The 19,079-nt window shown below is 44.5% G+C and overlaps 1 protein-coding gene across 1 annotated transcript in view; it reads right to left on the bottom strand.

The window, feature by feature from the left end:
* The window catches only part of PCCA (propionyl-CoA carboxylase subunit alpha), a 410,939-nt gene that overhangs the window by 4,783 nt on the left and 387,077 nt on the right, over window positions 1–19,079 (bottom strand). The window contains exon 22 of the mRNA XM_039254278.1: window positions 12,679–12,819. Within this exon, the coding sequence (XP_039110209.1) occupies window positions 12,679–12,819 (141 nt within the window). The remainder of the gene's footprint in view (window positions 1–12,678; window positions 12,820–19,079) is intronic.

The raw sequence follows: 19,079 nt of genomic DNA, 5'->3' as shown, positions 1-19,079 counted from the left end.
GCTTGCCCTCCAGCCTCCACCTGGGAGCCCAGGGCTCCCTGTCCCCTGCCCTGTGGGCTTTGTGGGGGGGGAGGGTAGGGCGGAGGCACAACCCAGCCCCCCCGCCCTCCCGCCCCCCTCAGCTGCTTGGCCGGCTCAGGGTCTACAGCCAGACCCAGCACCCCTCACCAGTTCTTTCTGGGATCTTCAAGTAAGCGAAGTCACAATTAATGCAGAAAGACATGAGCTCTGGAAGTTTCCAGCGGTCACACCAAGGAGGCAAGACCAAGCTGACAAGGCTGCCATAGGACGTGTGCTAAAGGGCAGTGGGGTCTGGGCCACGAGCCCACATGAAAACCGGTCACCCTGGTGCTCAGACCAGGGTCCGCCGGAGCTCGGGCCAAGTTCACAGGGCTCTGCTCGCACTGCCGGTCCATCCTTCCTGGCTGGCCCCGTGCCCCGGGAGCCTGCGGGACATGGGAAGAGGTGCCATACAGGGGACTCAAGCGGCAGATCCCCAATCACACTACTCAGAAAAACGATACCTCGGATTTAGACAAAGATAAGCAAGAGAGGCAGGCAAGTCCCAAATGGAAAATACTCTATGTCCCTGTGGCAATTTAGCAATGGGTCAAGTCTGTTTTCACTCATTCATCCCTGAAAGAAAGAACTCACGGAAGCTGGTCCCCCTCCCCCCAGGATCTGGGGGCCTCCGGTCCAGGGGTGGCGGCTGGCCTGCCCGCGGGGCTCACAAGGCCGCGGTGACACGGCCCGCATTTCCCCAGGTGCCCGCGATGCCAGGGCAGGCGCGGCAGGGCCCACAGCTTGGCCCGGGCAGCTCCCATGTGCGCGCGCGGTTCCCGAAGGCTCCGTGCGCGCGCTTCTCTAACACTTTTGTGAATCATCTGATAAAGGCTCACTGATTGTGACAGGAGGTCTCCGACGCTGGGCTTACAAAATGGTCACAAGCCTCGCAAGTCTTTTCGATAAACCTAGTCAGCCTGATGTACTTCTCTGCTCCCTGTCTAATTGGTGTAAAGTTTGGAGGCCCAAGTCCCGTATCTTTCATCCGGCTTATTGCGTCCTCTCCTTTGACATGGGGTCAAGGTTCACATTCGCATCCGATTATCAGAGCGCAGCGCTCATTAAGCGGGGGGCCTGCCTCGCTCCAAAATGAGTAAGCTGGAGCGAAAGCTCGGCCCATTTACTCAGCAGATTTTAGCATGTTTAGGAGGCCTGAATGTCACCCGGCAGCGCTCTGCGCCGAAGAGTTTCAGACATCTCCAGCTGATGATTAATTGTGAGTGATGGGAAATAAAATCCAGTAAAGCCAGCTGCTTGCCATGGTCGGCAAAATGACTCTAATGGATACAGGCTGCCAATTTTCCAGTTTTACTGGCAAGTCTTCCAAGTGTAATTAAGGGAAGTTATAAATGATATGGAAATCTATCAAGTTCCATTTATTTTCAGAGGACTCCTTCCCCAGAGACTTTTATCTTCAAGCTTATAGTATGCTTTGTTGTGCTAATGATTTAAACCCCTTCTTATTTCTGATTAAAGCCCCCAATATCCTCCTACCAAGTTCGCTTCACTCTTTCCCCAAAGATGAAAAGACACAGACCCTTCCCCGGCACACGTCCCTCTTGGAAAGCACGCGAAGACGGGGACATGTCTGGCAACTTGTATCGTGCTGACTGCGAACGCATGAAGAAGGCTCAAAGAAAAGTGCAGGAAGAGAGTGAGCAGAGAAAGGGGGAAGAAAGACCTCCACCAAACATAAAAGGGAGCCCCCAAAAGTCCAGACTTGAAAGCTGTGCTCGAGGGCAGACATGCATCAGAAGGTGGTGTAGCTCACTAATGTTATTTGATTTGGAATAAAAGCATGAAAATGATGGCAAAGGCCTAAAATTGGAGATGTAAAGGCTGACTGCACAGTATCCCATTTCTCAATTTCATCCTTCAGAGCCACAAAATGGGGGTGATACAGTGCCGGGATGAGGTTTACAGTAACAGCTGTGCTCTTCCCACACAGGGGAGGCCCTTCTAATGGGCGAAGGTCTGTTTGGAACAGACGGGGAGTCACAAAACAAGGTCCCTATTAAGAGTGCGCAGTCCTATTTCTGATAAAGAAAATGATTACGGGAGTCGGCTTTCCTCGGAGACGGGTCCTACCCTCTTGTGTCGTTCAGAACCAGGGCTGTTCTAAAGGTGTTAGTTATCCTTCAAGTGGGGGAGAGAGGCCATAATGTCACGGAGGGTTTTCCCCTGTAAGCCTCCTCTCTGGCGACCGTAAAGGCGGCCCCGGAAACGGTGCCAGTGGCATATGGCTTTCCACTGCGCTAAACATTCACACAAAAGACAGGTTCATCAGTCATTGTGGTATCTGGATAAAAAATTAGCTCCTGATGGATGGTATTTTGAGCTTACCTGCTGCTAGTACATTACCAGAGAAACACGGGTTTTGAAACCCACATGACATTAGAAACTGCAGACCATGAAATACGACACGTGCAGGAGCACATAATGTACGCCAGATTATACCAAATAATAAATAAGCTATTTAAACCCTCTGCCTAAAATTGGGCCCGCTGCAAGGAACCCTGGGTCACTTCTACGCAGGCCAATTAATGCACAGCATCTGCTGTATAGAAGCGGGGCACGGAGCACTTCCGAATGATTTCAGCAATTAAAAGAAAACTGTTTCCTGCCTGTTCAGACAGCAACTGTTTCAATGCAAGAGTGAGCACCAAATCACTGTGTGCAGCTGAAAAATTACGTCCCCTTTTTGGGGAAGAGGGGTGGGTGGGAGGACGAATTTTTATGAAAAAGGGAGCCGTCTTTTGTTGTCCTACATTCTGTGTTTTTCTGCCAAATGGGACAGAAGGCTCGGAGGGCTTACCGGCCTGCTGCAGGCTCCCCTTCGGGGCCACCCAAAAGCGCGGATCAATATCAACCCTGCTGACGACTCCACAAAAGTGAAAATCCTTCAATTACATTTTTAAAGGCTGTTCTACTTAGAACACAGGTGCCTGAATGCAATGCATTTTACGGACCTTAGATCTGAAGAAAGACGCAGTTAACAGCCACAAGAAAAGGGCCTCTCAGATTTGGTTAAGAGGCACTGCTAGAATCTGATTATAATAACTTCCTCTTTCTGAGCCTGTAAGATAGGCTGGTACATATCCCCTGATATTTCCTGAAGAAGAAATGGGCATTCACATCCCAACATATTCATGTAAAGAGGGAGGGAGGGAGACCCGGGAAGACTATCTAGTATTTAAGCAGTGATGGAAGGAACCGTCATCAAATTACAAAGAAAGAGGAGGCAGGCGACAGAAATGCCACCAAACCTCTCATCTCCAGTCTAAGGCCTCTAGCCATGGGTTTGTGTGCCAGTCGTCTGACTCATCAAGAAGGACGCGAGCAAGGAGAGGTGAGACATCAGCCAAAGCTGGCGGCTGGGGGGGGTCCAGGTCCCTGGCTGCGGCATGGTGGCCCTGCGCCCCCTGCCCAGGGCTGCCTCACTGGGTCTCTGTGGTGGGCGTGGGAGCAGGGAGGCTCAGGGAGAGAATACAGAGCCGTGGCCAATATAAAAGTCTAGCTTTCCTTAAAATGAAAAACATTTCTCCCTACTGCCCTCTCAGGTAGCCAGGAACCGGAGCCCAAGCCCCCAGAGTTAGAGAAGAACTTAACAGTATCATTAAGATACCAGTCTGGGTCCTGTACCTCTGTGAAAAATGCCGTTTGAAAGCACTCAGTGATTCAGTGTTTTTGGCTTTTGTTATTGTTGTTTTTAAGCAAAAGGATGAGAAAAGATCTTGAGAACTGCCATCTTCAAAAATGGTTAAAACAAAGATAACATAGGGGCGCCTGGGTGGCTCAGTCAGTTAAGGGTCTGACTTGAGCTCAGGTCATGATCTCACAGCTCATGGGTTCAAGATCCGCATCAGGCTCTGTGCTGATGGCTCAGAGGCAGGAGCTGCTTCAGATTCTGTGTCTCCCTCTCCCTCTGTGCCTCCCCGGCTTGTGCTCTCTCAAAAATAAATAAGACATTAAAATTTAAAAAAACAAAAACAAAGATAACATAGCTGCAAAATAAAATCCCCAATGTGCAAAAGACTCACCTTTATTGCTTGATCTGTAAAAATATTTTATCTTAAAATTATCATTAAGTTCCATTGTAAAACTTTTCAAATTGTTACCTCCAACAAAAATTAACCTTAACACTGAAAAATGAATGTTATCTGGAAAAGAGAAAAAGGCCAAATTCAGGGTGGCCCTCACCTTTCTGAAGAAGGCAGGACAGGAATCTGATTAGGGTCAGGAGGGGCCACAGGGCAAGTCCACAGTGTGAGCCATGTTTGATGGTCAGGTGAAAGCGGGAATACGGGAAAGGTGAGCAGAGAGCATGAGCACTTGTATTATTCTCTGTAACCTTATGTTTCTAATGTTTTGTAATTTAAAGTTTAAAAATGTTAAGTAACGAATGCATCGATTTATTTATACCTGCTTTAGAATGTGATCTGAGGTTTGTGAAATACTGGCACCTTGTCAAATAAACTGTGATAAAACATGAAAATGTAATTATTGTCTTGATTTCACCAGTGTCCATCAAGGTATCCAGAAATTGGAAAATCCATCAGTCGGGTCAGGGCCTCTGCCAGAGACAGATGCCGTTATAGTTGTGCTACTGGTATACAAGTCATGGCCAGACAAACACATGTCAAGAGGGGCCATTCCAAAGCCATCTAGAATGCCTAAAAGCAAAGGAGGCTCCAAATCTGTTTCTTCAAGAAATGAAAGCAAATTTTATGCGCACCTTCTCCAAGATCATATGTAGGCTCAATTCCAGGTGACCTGGGGGTAAAGGCGGGTATGAATGACATGCTCAGAAGCAGCACACCTGTGTCTCATGATCAGTGGCTATCCAACTGCTAGGGAATCTTCCCCGGAACCCCTGAAGAAACACATGCAAGGAGGAAAAAAATCAGAGCTAAATCGGGGGCGGGGCGTCTACTAATGTACTAATGATCACAAATTTTTTCACTGGTGCACATTAGACTACACCGTTCTGTGCCTAAGACCTGGTGCATGAGAACAGCGGCCCCGAATTCCTACTTCCCCTTCTGCTAAAGGTCAGTGCCCTCACCTAGCACACTCATCCTGACCCCATGAAAATACCCCCAAGCCCGTCTTACTGATATTGAACAGGTTAAGTGGCAAGAAAAGTGGTAACAGGTACTTACTGCCAATCTATTACTGGACATGTTCTCACAAACTAGTAAGTCACCAAGTGGTAAATACCTGAGTGGGAACACAGCTCACTTATGTCCGTGTTCTGGTTCATGTCTCCACTGTCACTGTATTCAAGACGACGGATTATTTCTGATGCGAACCTGAGATGTCTGCTCAACTAGAAGCCACCCCAGAAGAAATCTTCACTAATCGTGGCAGTAAAGTCTCCCCTTGGGCTGCCTTAGTTTTTGCTTTGTTTCTCATGTCAAAGGACTAAGGAAGCAACTCTGCCTCTTACAGACTTGATGTCATTTCAGCAGCTCTCAGTCTAAAGCTGGCAGGTGCGCTCTGCCATTATTCTGAGAGAATGTGTGTGCTTAAAATTACTGTTCGATGCTACCCTAAAGATAGACATGTTAGGGGCGCCCGGGTGGCTCAGCTGGTCCGGCGTCCGACTTTGGCTCAGGACACGACCTCACGGTTCCTGGTCGAGCCCCATGTCAGGTTCTGTGCTGACAGCTCAGAGCCTGAGCCTGCTTCGGATTCTGTGTCTCCCTCTGTCTCTGCCCCTCCCCTGTTCATGCTGTGTGTTTCTCTCTCTCTCTCAAAAATAAACATTAAAAAAAAATTTTTTAAGACATTTTAAAATTAAAACAAGTTTTAAAAAATGTTGGCTTGGATTAAAATGCTGCCAGTTTATGATGGTGCTAAGTATACAGAAAAGTAGGTATTTTTTCTAACTGAAACAAAAATCTGTCATAAAATTATTTTCAGAAAGCTGATTACCAAAAAAAAACAGACAAAAGCACATAAAAGTCATTCTGTAAATGGTCTTCTGAATTAAATGTGTGTCTCTTGACTCCATAATCCGCTGCTTTCTTTCTTAGTGGTGTGTTTGCTGGTGTGCGTTTATTTGATGACTACAATCCCCTCCCCACTTGTTCAAAAAGGCGACTCTACAATCATTTAAAAATGATTTTACTGCCACATTTAATGTTAAATACTGTGTAACAGACATTGAAAGGATATTAAAACTTGTGCTGCGTGAATCCAAAAGAACACAGCTTCTAAGTGCTTTGGGTTGGGGGGAGATGTTCCCACAGAAAGCTCTCGGGGTGCATTATTACCTCTCAACAGCCACCCCACAGCATTCTGCCCTGGGATGTTGCTTTTTTTTTTTTTTTTTTTTTTTTTTTTTTTTTTTTTTTTTTTTTTTTTTTTAAAACAGATTTATTGTTTATTATTTATGTGATGCTTTAGTGGAACATGTTACTGCCGGGCACTCAATTCCAAGATTCCTCAAGTTTTACTTAACCCAAATATAAAAATCAGAGATCACTGGAATTTAAACTATAAAAAAATTTTTTTCAAAGAAAACGAGAATGGCTGTGGGCCCCTGTTTGTTTCTCAGGTCCTTGTTTTCCTTGAAAACGCACAGGGATGAGTGATTCCATTATCTGTCTACCGACACCAGCGGGACTGGCACAGCTATTGTTACTGCTGAGGACGACACGACGTGCCACGGGGCTAAAATAATTTAAAGCTGAAAAACTTGAAAGTTACAAGTATTATTTCCTCATAATGGCCTCGAGCAAGCGCTGGACCTCTGGCCAAAGGAAAGTTTTCTTGTGTTTTAATTACACAGGCAGATTTACGTATAGAACAGAAGCTGCTATCAGGAGCCCAAGATGAAACTTGCCATCCTGCATTTGGTGAAGGCAGTGGTTTGGGACACTTCTCACAACTAGTAACTCAAGAGAAAATACTGTTTTACTGAAGCACAAAGGCACAGAGTAAGAAAGGAAGTTCAGCAGGGACCAAAAGCGGCACCGGAAGTCAGGGTGAAGCATTTAAGACGGCGTGCGCTCCCTGGCCAGCCTAGCACGTGTGTGCAGCGAGCACCTATATGGGGAACCGCACAGGACCAGGAGTCAGTTCACGAGGGGCGCTCCCCCCAGACTGGGACTTGAAAGGACTGCGTTAAGTAGAGGTCCCATGACCCCAGAGTAACATATTTTTAACAGTTCGTTCTCAAATTAAACCATTCTTGAATACCCACATTTAACGCTTGGTGGTGGTTTTCAGTATCTGCGCTGTCCCGGTGAAGCGCGGGCTAACCACACCTTGTTCCAATTTACTAAATGCTGTGCTTCCCCACATTAGATCATTAGCCAGGACACGGAAGGTACGCAGGCGAAACCCTTAGACTCGGAGAAAGCAGTTGCTGGAAGCAAGGAGGCTACACGCTCTGTGTTCTCTGCCCCAGGGGCGTCTCGGGGGGGCCGTGCCAAGGGAGGGGCAGGACCGACTGCAGTGGGAGCCCCTTCTGCACCCCCCACCCCCCACCCCTGGTTTTGACTCGGGTGTTGGAAAAGAAAGGATTTCAGTTACATGCCTTTTTTTGTTTTAAGTGCAAATATGATTTTATAATTAAAGCCACACAATTAGGACAAGCTCAGGTTGGCAGCCTATGAAGCTTCTAGAAAAGGCTTAAAATGAAAAATGGGGGGGGGGAGAACACACCACATTGTTTACCAACCTACAAGTCTAATTGCTGGAAGATTCCACTGACTGCTCTGATAATACAGTGAGGGAGTAGAGGCATTTTTACAAAATCTATTTGAGTATATGTGACACATGAGATTACATTAGTTTCAGGTGCACAACTTGCTGATTTGACATCTTGGTGTAAGCATTCTTCATGGCAAGGCCAATGGGCTATCATCTTAGGACCCTAACCCTTTAAAATGAAGACCTACAACGCAAACCCCTCTCCACATTCAACATATAAATGTAATTTTACATATCATTTCTCCCAAATCCTTAATAAGACCGTCTTAATGAGGGCTTTCTTCCAGGAATGTCAAAGCCTTCAAAGTAAATGTTGTAAGTCAGAGCTACTGAGTCTCTCCTATGCTCTTCTAGAAGAGTGGGTAGAGTTCTGTTTCTATATCAGCAGGTAAAAGCAATGGCTAAGTCAGTTTTCTAACTTCACTTATCAATTTCAGGGCTAAGCATTTAAAAAACAAATTGATCGGGTTTTTTCCTTTATTTTTCCTGATCATTTTTTAATATTCAATTATAAATATTTTCTCTAGAAGCCAATGCCAACTACATGAGTTTTTCTCCATGTGATTTTACATATGTTAATAAAGAAATACAGAGGAAGCTTTAATGCACTCTTTACAGAAAAGGAGGCAAACTCCTGTGATTTCACAGAGATACGCAGCGGAGTCACCAGAGCACAGACTATCATGTTGGCCCATGATTTTCCAGCACACAAATAAAAATGCTTGTATTTAACTGTCCCCTAGAAATTCGGGTGCATCTTTGTTTTCTTTTTATAAATTTTTGCTGCTAATCAATAGAGTTCTCTATCCACACTCTATGAAAATGCATCCTACCAATTTGTCCATAGCATGTTATGGTGAGACTGAACATGTGAGGAAATATTAATATAGCTTTGATTTGTGCCTTAATGTCACAAGGTCAAGATGAAAAGCTTCAAACTGTGATCCTAAATAATATGTATCAAGTTACGGAAGTGCTCCGTGTACCACACCGTTTACGGAATTAGCTTTCCTTAGCTCCAGCAATCATACAGAGAGTTCCCCATCGAAGGGCTATTGCTTGGTATCAGTTGTTCAAGGATACTTAAAGCACAGAGAACTAGAAAGCAAATAGAAATTTTAAATACTTCCAAAGTACTGCATTTGCCAATTATCAGAATGAATGTGGCCTTATTTCTATTCTGGTCCCAGGTCTTTGGTAGGGAGACACTCAGAGACACTGTTATTACTAACCCAATGCAAATGTGAAGCAGTTGGACAGAGAATGCGCAAAAGCTATTTAACTGTTTCTTGGGGGTTATGAGTCAAGAAAGAGCTGCACAGAACGTGCTTGCGCTTCAGTCTGCCTCATCCCACAGACAGGCTCAGTCCTTACCATGTCTCCGGGCTTGACAGAGATGGTCACTACCACGCCAGGCATTGGGGAGCGCAGAATACTGCTTGTGTCCTCAGCCGCTTTTTCCAGCATAAATTTGTTCATTTCTGCAGCCAGTTTGGTTAATATATGCACCTTGTACTGGGGGGGGGGAAGAAACCATAAATGAGTTTAAATGAACTTTTCCTCATATGTAGCATTCCTTCAGAATCAGATTTTAGCTTTGAAACTTAAATGATAGCATCTTTGAAGTCAAATGGTTTTTTTAAAATTACTGTCCAGAGGGGGGAGGGGGGGATGGGCATGGAGGAGGGCACTTTGGGGATGAGCACTGAGTGTTATGTAGAAACTAATTTGACAATAAACTATTNAGACAAAAGCACATAAAAGTCATTCTGTAAATGGTCTTCTGAATTAAATGTGTGTCTCTTGACTCCATAATCCGCTGCTTTCTTTCTTAGTGGTGTGTTTGCTGGTGTGCGTTTATTTGATGACTACAATCCCCTCCCCACTTGTTCAAAAAGGCGACTCTACAATCATTTAAAAATGATTTTACTGCCACATTTAATGTTAAATACTGTGTAACAGACATTGAAAGGATATTAAAACTTGTGCTGCGTGAATCCAAAAGAACACAGCTTCTAAGTGCTTTGGGTTGGGGGGAGATGTTCCCACAGAAAGCTCTCGGGGTGCATTATTACCTCTCAACAGCCACCCCACAGCATTCTGCCCTGGGTTGTTTTTTTTTTTTTTTTTTTTTTTTTTTTTTAACTCTGTTAAGATTGGTTGCCTCACAAAACAGATTTATTGTTTATTATTTATGTGATGCTTTAGTGGAACATGTTACTGCCGGGCACTCAATTCCAAGATTCCTCAAGTTTTACTTAACCCAAATATAAAAATCAGAGATCACTGGAATTTAAACTATAAAAAAATTTTTTTCAAAGAAAACGAGAATGGCTGTGGGCCCCTGTTTGTTTCTCAGGTCCTTGTTTTCCTTGAAAACGCACAGGGATGAGTGATTCCATTATCTGTCTACCGACACCAGCGGGACTGGCACAGCTATTGTTACTGCTGAGGACGACACGACGTGCCACGGGGCTAAAATAATTTAAAGCTGAAAAACTTGAAAGTTACAAGTATTATTTCCTCATAATGGCCTCGAGCAAGCGCTGGACCTCTGGCCAAAGGAAAGTTTTCTTGTGTTTTAATTACACAGGCAGATTTACGTATAGAACAGAAGCTGCTATCAGGAGCCCAAGATGAAACTTGCCATCCTGCATTTGGTGAAGGCAGTGGTTTGGGACACTTCTCACAACTAGTAACTCAAGAGAAAATACTGTTTTACTGAAGCACAAAGGCACAGAGTAAGAAAGGAAGTTCAGCAGGGACCAAAAGCGGCACCGGAAGTCAGGGTGAAGCATTTAAGACGGCGTGCGCTCCCTGGCCAGCCTAGCACGTGTGTGCAGCGAGCACCTATATGGGGAACCGCACAGGACCAGGAGTCAGTTCACGAGGGGCGCTCCCCCCAGACTGGGACTTGAAAGGACTGCGTTAAGTAGAGGTCCCATGACCCCAGAGTAACATATTTTTAACAGTTCGTTCTCAAATTAAACCATTCTTGAATACCCACATTTAACGCTTGGTGGTGGTTTTCAGTATCTGCGCTGTCCCGGTGAAGCGCGGGCTAACCACACCTTGTTCCAATTTACTAAATGCTGTGCTTCCCCACATTAGATCATTAGCCAGGACACGGAAGGTACGCAGGCGAAACCCTTAGACTCGGAGAAAGCAGTTGCTGGAAGCAAGGAGGCTACACGCTCTGTGTTCTCTGCCCCAGGGGCGTCTCGGGGGGGCCGTGCCAAGGGAGGGGCAGGACCGACTGCAGTGGGAGCCCCTTCTGCACCCCCCACCCCCCACCCCTGGTTTTGACTCGGGTGTTGGAAAAGAAAGGATTTCAGTTACATGCCTTTTTTTGTTTTAAGTGCAAATATGATTTTATAATTAAAGCCACACAATTAGGACAAGCTCAGGTTGGCAGCCTATGAAGCTTCTAGAAAAGGCTTAAAATGAAAAATGGGGGGGGGGAGAACACACCACATTGTTTACCAACCTACAAGTCTAATTGCTGGAAGATTCCACTGACTGCTCTGATAATACAGTGAGGGAGTAGAGGCATTTTTACAAAATCTATTTGAGTATATGTGACACATGAGATTACATTAGTTTCAGGTGCACAACTTGCTGATTTGACATCTTGGTGTAAGCATTCTTCATGGCAAGGCCAATGGGCTATCATCTTAGGACCCTAACCCTTTAAAATGAAGACCTACAACGCAAACCCCTCTCCACATTCAACATATAAATGTAATTTTACATATCATTTCTCCCAAATCCTTAATAAGACCGTCTTAATGAGGGCTTTCTTCCAGGAATGTCAAAGCCTTCAAAGTAAATGTTGTAAGTCAGAGCTACTGAGTCTCTCCTATGCTCTTCTAGAAGAGTGGGTAGAGTTCTGTTTCTATATCAGCAGGTAAAAGCAATGGCTAAGTCAGTTTTCTAACTTCACTTATCAATTTCAGGGCTAAGCATTTAAAAAACAAATTGATCGGGTTTTTTCCTTTATTTTTCCTGATCATTTTTTAATATTCAATTATAAATATTTTCTCTAGAAGCCAATGCCAACTACATGAGTTTTTCTCCATGTGATTTTACATATGTTAATAAAGAAATACAGAGGAAGCTTTAATGCACTCTTTACAGAAAAGGAGGCAAACTCCTGTGATTTCACAGAGATACGCAGCGGAGTCACCAGAGCACAGACTATCATGTTGGCCCATGATTTTCCAGCACACAAATAAAAATGCTTGTATTTAACTGTCCCCTAGAAATTCGGGTGCATCTTTGTTTTCTTTTTATAAATTTTTGCTGCTAATCAATAGAGTTCTCTATCCACACTCTATGAAAATGCATCCTACCAATTTGTCCATAGCATGTTATGGTGAGACTGAACATGTGAGGAAATATTAATATAGCTTTGATTTGTGCCTTAATGTCACAAGGTCAAGATGAAAAGCTTCAAACTGTGATCCTAAATAATATGTATCAAGTTACGGAAGTGCTCCGTGTACCACACCGTTTACGGAATTAGCTTTCCTTAGCTCCAGCAATCATACAGAGAGTTCCCCATCGAAGGGCTATTGCTTGGTATCAGTTGTTCAAGGATACTTAAAGCACAGAGAACTAGAAAGCAAATAGAAATTTTAAATACTTCCAAAGTACTGCATTTGCCAATTATCAGAATGAATGTGGCCTTATTTCTATTCTGGTCCCAGGTCTTTGGTAGGGAGACACTCAGAGACACTGTTATTACTAACCCAATGCAAATGTGAAGCAGTTGGACAGAGAATGCGCAAAAGCTATTTAACTGTTTCTTGGGGGTTATGAGTCAAGAAAGAGCTGCACAGAACGTGCTTGCGCTTCAGTCTGCCTCATCCCACAGACAGGCTCAGTCCTTACCATGTCTCCGGGCTTGACAGAGATGGTCACTACCACGCCAGGCATTGGGGAGCGCAGAATACTGCTTGTGTCCTCAGCCGCTTTTTCCAGCATAAATTTGTTCATTTCTGCAGCCAGTTTGGTTAATATATGCACCTTGTACTGGGGGGGGGGAAGAAACCATAAATGAGTTTAAATGAACTTTTCCTCATATGTAGCATTCCTTCAGAATCAGATTTTAGCTTTGAAACTTAAATGATAGCATCTTTGAAGTCAAATGGTTTTTTTAAAATTACTGTCCAGAGGGGGGAGGGGGGGATGGGCATGGAGGAGGGCACTTTGGGGATGAGCACTGAGTGTTATGTAGAAACTAATTTGACAATAAACTATTTGTAAAAAAATAAAAAAAAATAAAAATAAATAAAAAAAAAATAAAAAAATTACTGTCCAGAAAAACAAAATATAGTCGTTCCATTTCTGGCACATGTTCTGAGCTGGTCATTTAAGAGATTTCGCGAAATAAGAACGGCTCCAGTAATTAATTAGTGACAAAGAGTAGTCACCCTGTAAGAGAAACATTTCAAAACTATGTAAAGAAAACAGTGAGGATTTTCCTTATATTCCCTTCAACGCTTACAAACTTGTCCCAACTAACAGGAATTCCATGAGCCGGCTGGGTCAGCCGCAAGGAGACGTGTGACTCTGCGGGCACCCGCCAGCAGATGGCAGCAGATCGCTGTCTCAGGCTCCCGCTCCCCGCGAGGGCGGCCGCACCACCAAGTTAAGACAAAGGGTTTCAGTGTTTGTTTGGGGCAAAATAAGATTTAAAACTCAATCGTTTTCCTAGAGACACAGTGTGTTATATTCACTATAGAAAGAGTTCTTCTTTGTGGGCACAACATGACATAGTCTTTCCAAGGTACCAAGATGCGTAGGGCAGATAAAGATGAACTAGGAGTATCTTCTGCACTGAGAGACCATAATATCAGACTTGAGAGCCATTGAGAGAAACGTTATGCACAAGCAAGTATTTCTAACGGAACCTTTTGGAGATGGTTTTCAAACAATCAAGGGCACATTCAAGGGTGTTCAGTCAAACAGAACACTTCTAATGAAGACAATTTCTGCCTGGCAGGGGAAAAAATCCTAGATCTCTATGAATAGAAGAGCCACAGTTTGGTCTACCCAAAAAGAAACAAACTCAAATGGTTTGAGGAGGTGTTACTCAGTGAGGATGAAACCACCACCTGAAGATTTCTGGATTCCTTCCAGATGGCGTGTCCCTTGGGTAGGACAGAGACTGCACCGAGGCGGGTCTATTTTGTTCGAAAAAAGCTGCTGTAACTCAAAGCCTCCTGTGGGCATCGTGACAGCAGGGATGCAAAAACAAAACAGGACTCGCCCTCTGGCTCTGCACAGGGATGGCGGACACGTTCCCGGGAGCTCTAGCGGGGGGTGGGGAGCCCCAGGACTTGCCACTGTGACAGGTTGAATAATAACATCTTTTGCATGTTTCTTTACTCCTGAGTGTGTGTTTTGCAATCAAGACATACAAGTGTCTGCCAGTTTCTGAAGGATACGATCCTTAAGTGAAATTACAGTGCAAATAAAAGCTTTTTGCTCCTATTAAAATTCATCTGAGTCCTAAGTGGCAAGGAGAGTGCATTCCGCTGTCAGTCTAATAAACATTCCAGGCAGAGGGACTATTTACCAACGATGAATTGTACCTCAAAGTCCTTCATTAGACTATAGGGGGGGTGGACAGAGAAAGAAGGGAGACCATAATTGTACCAAATTGCATGGTTTTCGTAGCTGTCCTCTGTCTGCCTTAGAAAAGAAAACCTAACACCCCCAGGAGCAGGACAGTCCTCAGCAAAGTCATTTTTCGGCGTCTCCGAACACATGACTGGTCAGCCCTGGACCTGGCTGTCCAGCCTCAATCTAGAACACAGATCTGTTTTCCCCCCTTGTTTTTTTGTATCATTTGACTTCAAAATGTGAAGTCTAAATTCAGGGAAAGGATACTTCTACACTGAGGATAATATGATTTGTCACATTTCACCGCAGTGGATACGCTTAAAAACTAATTTTAGCTATATCACAAACAAGCCTTAATGTAAATAAAGAGCTGAGATTGTACCGAGCTCCATTTCTCCCCAGAAATTACAAGATCCTGACTAAAACTGGATCCTTTTACTATTTTTATAATTTTCATATCTTTTGAATTCCTTTCTCTGTAGGACTCCTGCTTTGCTTGGAAAGAGATGTAAAAGAGTCACAAAACTCAGTGCCTTTAGATGCAGTCTTTGTTACTGATGAGATGTTCCTTTTCCTTTTGTATTTGTTTATTGTTCTTAAATCTGTTTGGGGGATAAGCGACTTATTGTAATCACAAGTAAAAAATAACAACGGGGTAAATGCCTCAGGAGAGGCCTCCTTGCAAATAGTTGGCGAAGAAACGACCTTTCTGAATATAAAGAGAGGAGGCAGCAAGAAGGTCCTCTTTTTAAGACTACCTTTGATGTTGTCCTGACCCCTTCAGCGTGCCCACACAAACACGCCTCTTAAAACAACGTCTTGGCTCGCCCTGCCCGTGCAGGGACTCGGGGCGCGCTGGCCGGGAGAGGATCAAGGCGGGTGCAGCATATGGGCCCATCAGAATGAAGTGCCTGGCGAGAGCCATAAAAGCTTTTTGCTGCCCCCAGAAAAGTCATTTAAGAGTGTACACTAGGGCTTTCAAAGCTTATGATCAAAACTGCTATTTATTGGTTTCTCTGAATTCTTAGGGGGCTCAGGCAGAGCCAGCCAACGAGCTGAAAGAATTCAGGAAAATGCCCTATGACGCGCGCAGAGTTTGGTTTTTTATGCGAGGCATTTAAATATGCCTAAAGGGTTCTGTAAAACCTCCCTGGAGACTTGTGATTTGAAGATGTTGTTGTTACTGTTTTCAAGCAGATAAACCACAAACTTGAGGTTTTGAGGGTGGGAGTCCAAGATTTTAAAGGTTACTTGATAGGACAGAGAAGTACAATCCTAGAAGAGGCTGGAAGGTTCTCAGCCTGCAAGGTCACGAGAAATGGCTGCTTGAGAGGTTAGAAGCTGCTCCTAGTGGGGCCTGCAGTGGGCTCGCGCTGGGTTTGTCGGTAGATGGAACCTCACTGTGGTTTTAGGGAGGTGCTCATAAACCACAAATTATTAAGCTCTTGAAAAACGCAGTGCACGGTGGCAGTGAGGCCGAGCACAGGTGCTCTCTGGGGCATGGCCTGGTCGGGGACAGTGATGGGAGGGAACAGTCCTGGGAGGAGTTCCCTAATGACCCCAGCCCGGGGCTCTAAGCGAATGGATTTTATGGTGTCTGCAATGTTAAACCATGTCTAACAAGAAAATTTCTCCCAAAAGGTTCAAAAAGAAAGAAAGAGAAGGGAATCACCCCAGACATAAAAGGGTCAGGAAGAAAACTACAAGAGATGGACAATTAAAAGGAACACAATGGGATTGTTTTAAAACAATTATTTTAAAGAACATACGGCTTTTAGCTTGGAACCTGATGGAAAAGGTGGGGGGCAGAGAACTATGGTCGCTGGGGGAGAAGGTGTGCGCGGCGACGGTTTTGGGGGACATATGCTTTTTGATCAGGTCGCTTAACAAAAACATCCAGCAGATGGGCACACCCACCCGTGCCAGGTGTACACACACACACACACACACACACACACACACACACGCAGACACAGCACTGTGTAAAGCAGCACTCACTATGGATACACTGCACTGGATGGTTACACAAAATGCTTTGCCGCTGGTGTCTGCACCTCCTTAGGGAGTTTAAATCCGCGCACCTCTCGGTAGGGCCCTGAGATTTACCAGAGACTTCGTGATTTCACACATCCCACGTGCTTGCACCTGCACGCCTTGGAGGCCTGCGGGCTTCTTGCAAGATGAATGCTTCTAGGCTGCTTTGCATACGGTTTCACTTTTGATTTCCTCTTAAAGTAGCTCACCTCTGGTTTCCATTCCTATATCATTCTTCCAAAACAATGAGAACATGCGCAGTTGGTGAACTGCTCGTGTTTTTACCTGGCAACTGTGGGCCATCTCAGTCAAGGGTAAGTGGTGCACTTCGCTGGGTAATATGTTACGTCAGTTCCCTTAACATCTGAAGCACCGGCCATATACCATATATCGACCCTCCCCCTAAGTAAGACGGCAAATGCATTTCTTCAGATACAAGGCTCTCCAAAATTTTCCACCTGCCGGCCCCGAGGGTCTCTCCAACATTAAACTGCGTTTTCATTTCCACGGCGCAGCAGTGAGAGCTAACACTCCAATATGCCCCTAAAAGTCTCCTTTCCTGACTCTGAGCTGGAGAGCAAGTGTCAGTGTTCTTAAAGTGTCAGAAATGACTAGCTGGGGAAAAAAAAAGTAGACACATCTTTAAAAACACTGGAGTTTCAGAAAACTAGAAAAAAAACCCTCACTGAATACACACCAAAACACTGAGGTAGAACTGAATCTTAATTCAACTGGTTTTGTTTTGTTTTGTTTCCCCCTTTCCTGAGTTCTTTGCGGGCTCACCATGAACACTGGAGGAAAACCACAGCGAGGGGTCAATGCCGTGCAAAGTACGACAGCATCGGCCCGGCCAAACCAAACCAGCCCAAATCTCCAAACAAACAATACCCCAAACACGGCGAATCAGAGCCTGTGACCGCCCTTCTCTGGGGGAGACACCCCCCTACCCGGTGGGTAAAGAAGGTGAACCGACAGGGTGGCTGCTCCCAAGTCAGTCCAGCCGCAGCCGTGAGCAGCCTCTCGGCGTAATGCTGTGACAACTCCATCCGCACAGTCTCGAGGTAGCTGTCAATCAGGACGCATCATTTAATCCAACAGCACTCGGAGGACTTTCTCCGACAACCCACATGACAGCGTATCTACAGCTCTATTTATATCAGAGCCCGGTTGTGTTTACAATGCGGCGGCAATTAGAAAAGATGCAACAGGCAGCAATATTATGGAGATTTCCAGTTCGCAGTATTGCCCTGTAAAGTGTGATCTTGCTTCACAGAGTCAGGCTAAATGACAAAAGGCTATTTTCTTCACTCTCCGAGCTCAGACAGCGCTTCATTTGCAGCTCGCTATAATTAGATTAATGGTGTAGCGCAGTACAAAGTAGGCCCACTTCACATCAGATAGCATATGAATTAGGACAAACACTTATTTCAATTCCAGGCAGAGAAAGCAATGACTGGGGTATTTAGCATACCCTTTATGGTGGAATGAGATGTTAATTGTGTACCATTACCTCTAAACTGCTTGCTTGTTGTATAAATCACTGTGCTAATTGATGCCGAGATAGAAATGTAGCCACAGGCAAGAAAGCAAAGGAATGAGAGCTGAAGATGTTGGATAAAGGATTATCGAGTAAAACCATATGGAGATGAGGTTCCTTTGAAACCTCTCTGCCCAAGAGCGCGAGTTCTTAAAAGTACAGAAAAACTCTTGTATAAGAAAGAAAATTTAATTTTTCACATTCCTCTTTAAAAGCACCCTTTTCTTTTTGCAGTTCCTGGCGGTCAGCAATCCAAATAAGAGGTATGTGGAATTAATCTGAATATACACTTACAGACACAAGGAATGTACAGTTTTCAAACAGTCAGAACTCCCTCTCTGGGTCTTTGGCTCATGGGTTAATAAGGAACACTTGTCAACTACCTGAAGCAGATGTTTCCGCCGCATCCACGGGGCAAAATAAATTCTTTCCCAAGACCTGACCTGAAGTTGTTCTTAACAGACCAAAACCAAACATGCAACTCTGCTGGCTTAGGCCAGTTATCCACTTAGTTATCCACTCTGGTTGCGTAGAAGGATTTATTCAGGATGGGAGTTCAAAGGGACAGGCCCATTCTGATCTGCCACTGAAACAATGATTTTAACGTTGTCACCAAAACACTGACATCTGAGGAGGCCAGTTCATGATTTTATATCGAGAGTAAGGAACTAGAAAGGCAATCTTTTTTCTTGTCAGTCCCCCTAAAACTAACAAAAGATAATAAACAAAAACACAAAGTCATGTAAAAGCTTCAGTCTTATTGTAAAATGCTACCCTTCTCTTTGGAAAATGTCCTATCAGCGCTCAACAGCTCGTATTAGGGTCAAAATGAGTGTTTCAGAAGCACGCATACAGAAACCAAATGCTATACTCAAAAAGTCAAACTGTTGAAAATCCACAGATAAACATGCTCTTTGGAAGTTTATAGATCAAGTGCATATGCACTCCATGTATGTGATCGCAATTTTTTCATAGCAAAGCAACAGCGAGGTGCAAATTACTGCTGGGCACTTTTTCACAAATCCAGCTGCTTAGTAATTAGCACTGTTATAACAAACTTTTACACAAGGAGCAAATACAGTGGGTCAGCTAA

Source organism: Hyaena hyaena, unplaced genomic scaffold (assembly GCF_003009895.1).
Source record: "Hyaena hyaena isolate Hyena2069 unplaced genomic scaffold, ASM300989v1 scaffold_478, whole genome shotgun sequence".
Lineage (NCBI taxonomy): Eukaryota > Metazoa > Chordata > Mammalia > Carnivora > Hyaenidae > Hyaena > Hyaena hyaena.
The sequence above is the reverse complement of the archived record's forward strand: the minus strand, read 5'-3'. Positions and strand labels throughout refer to the sequence as shown.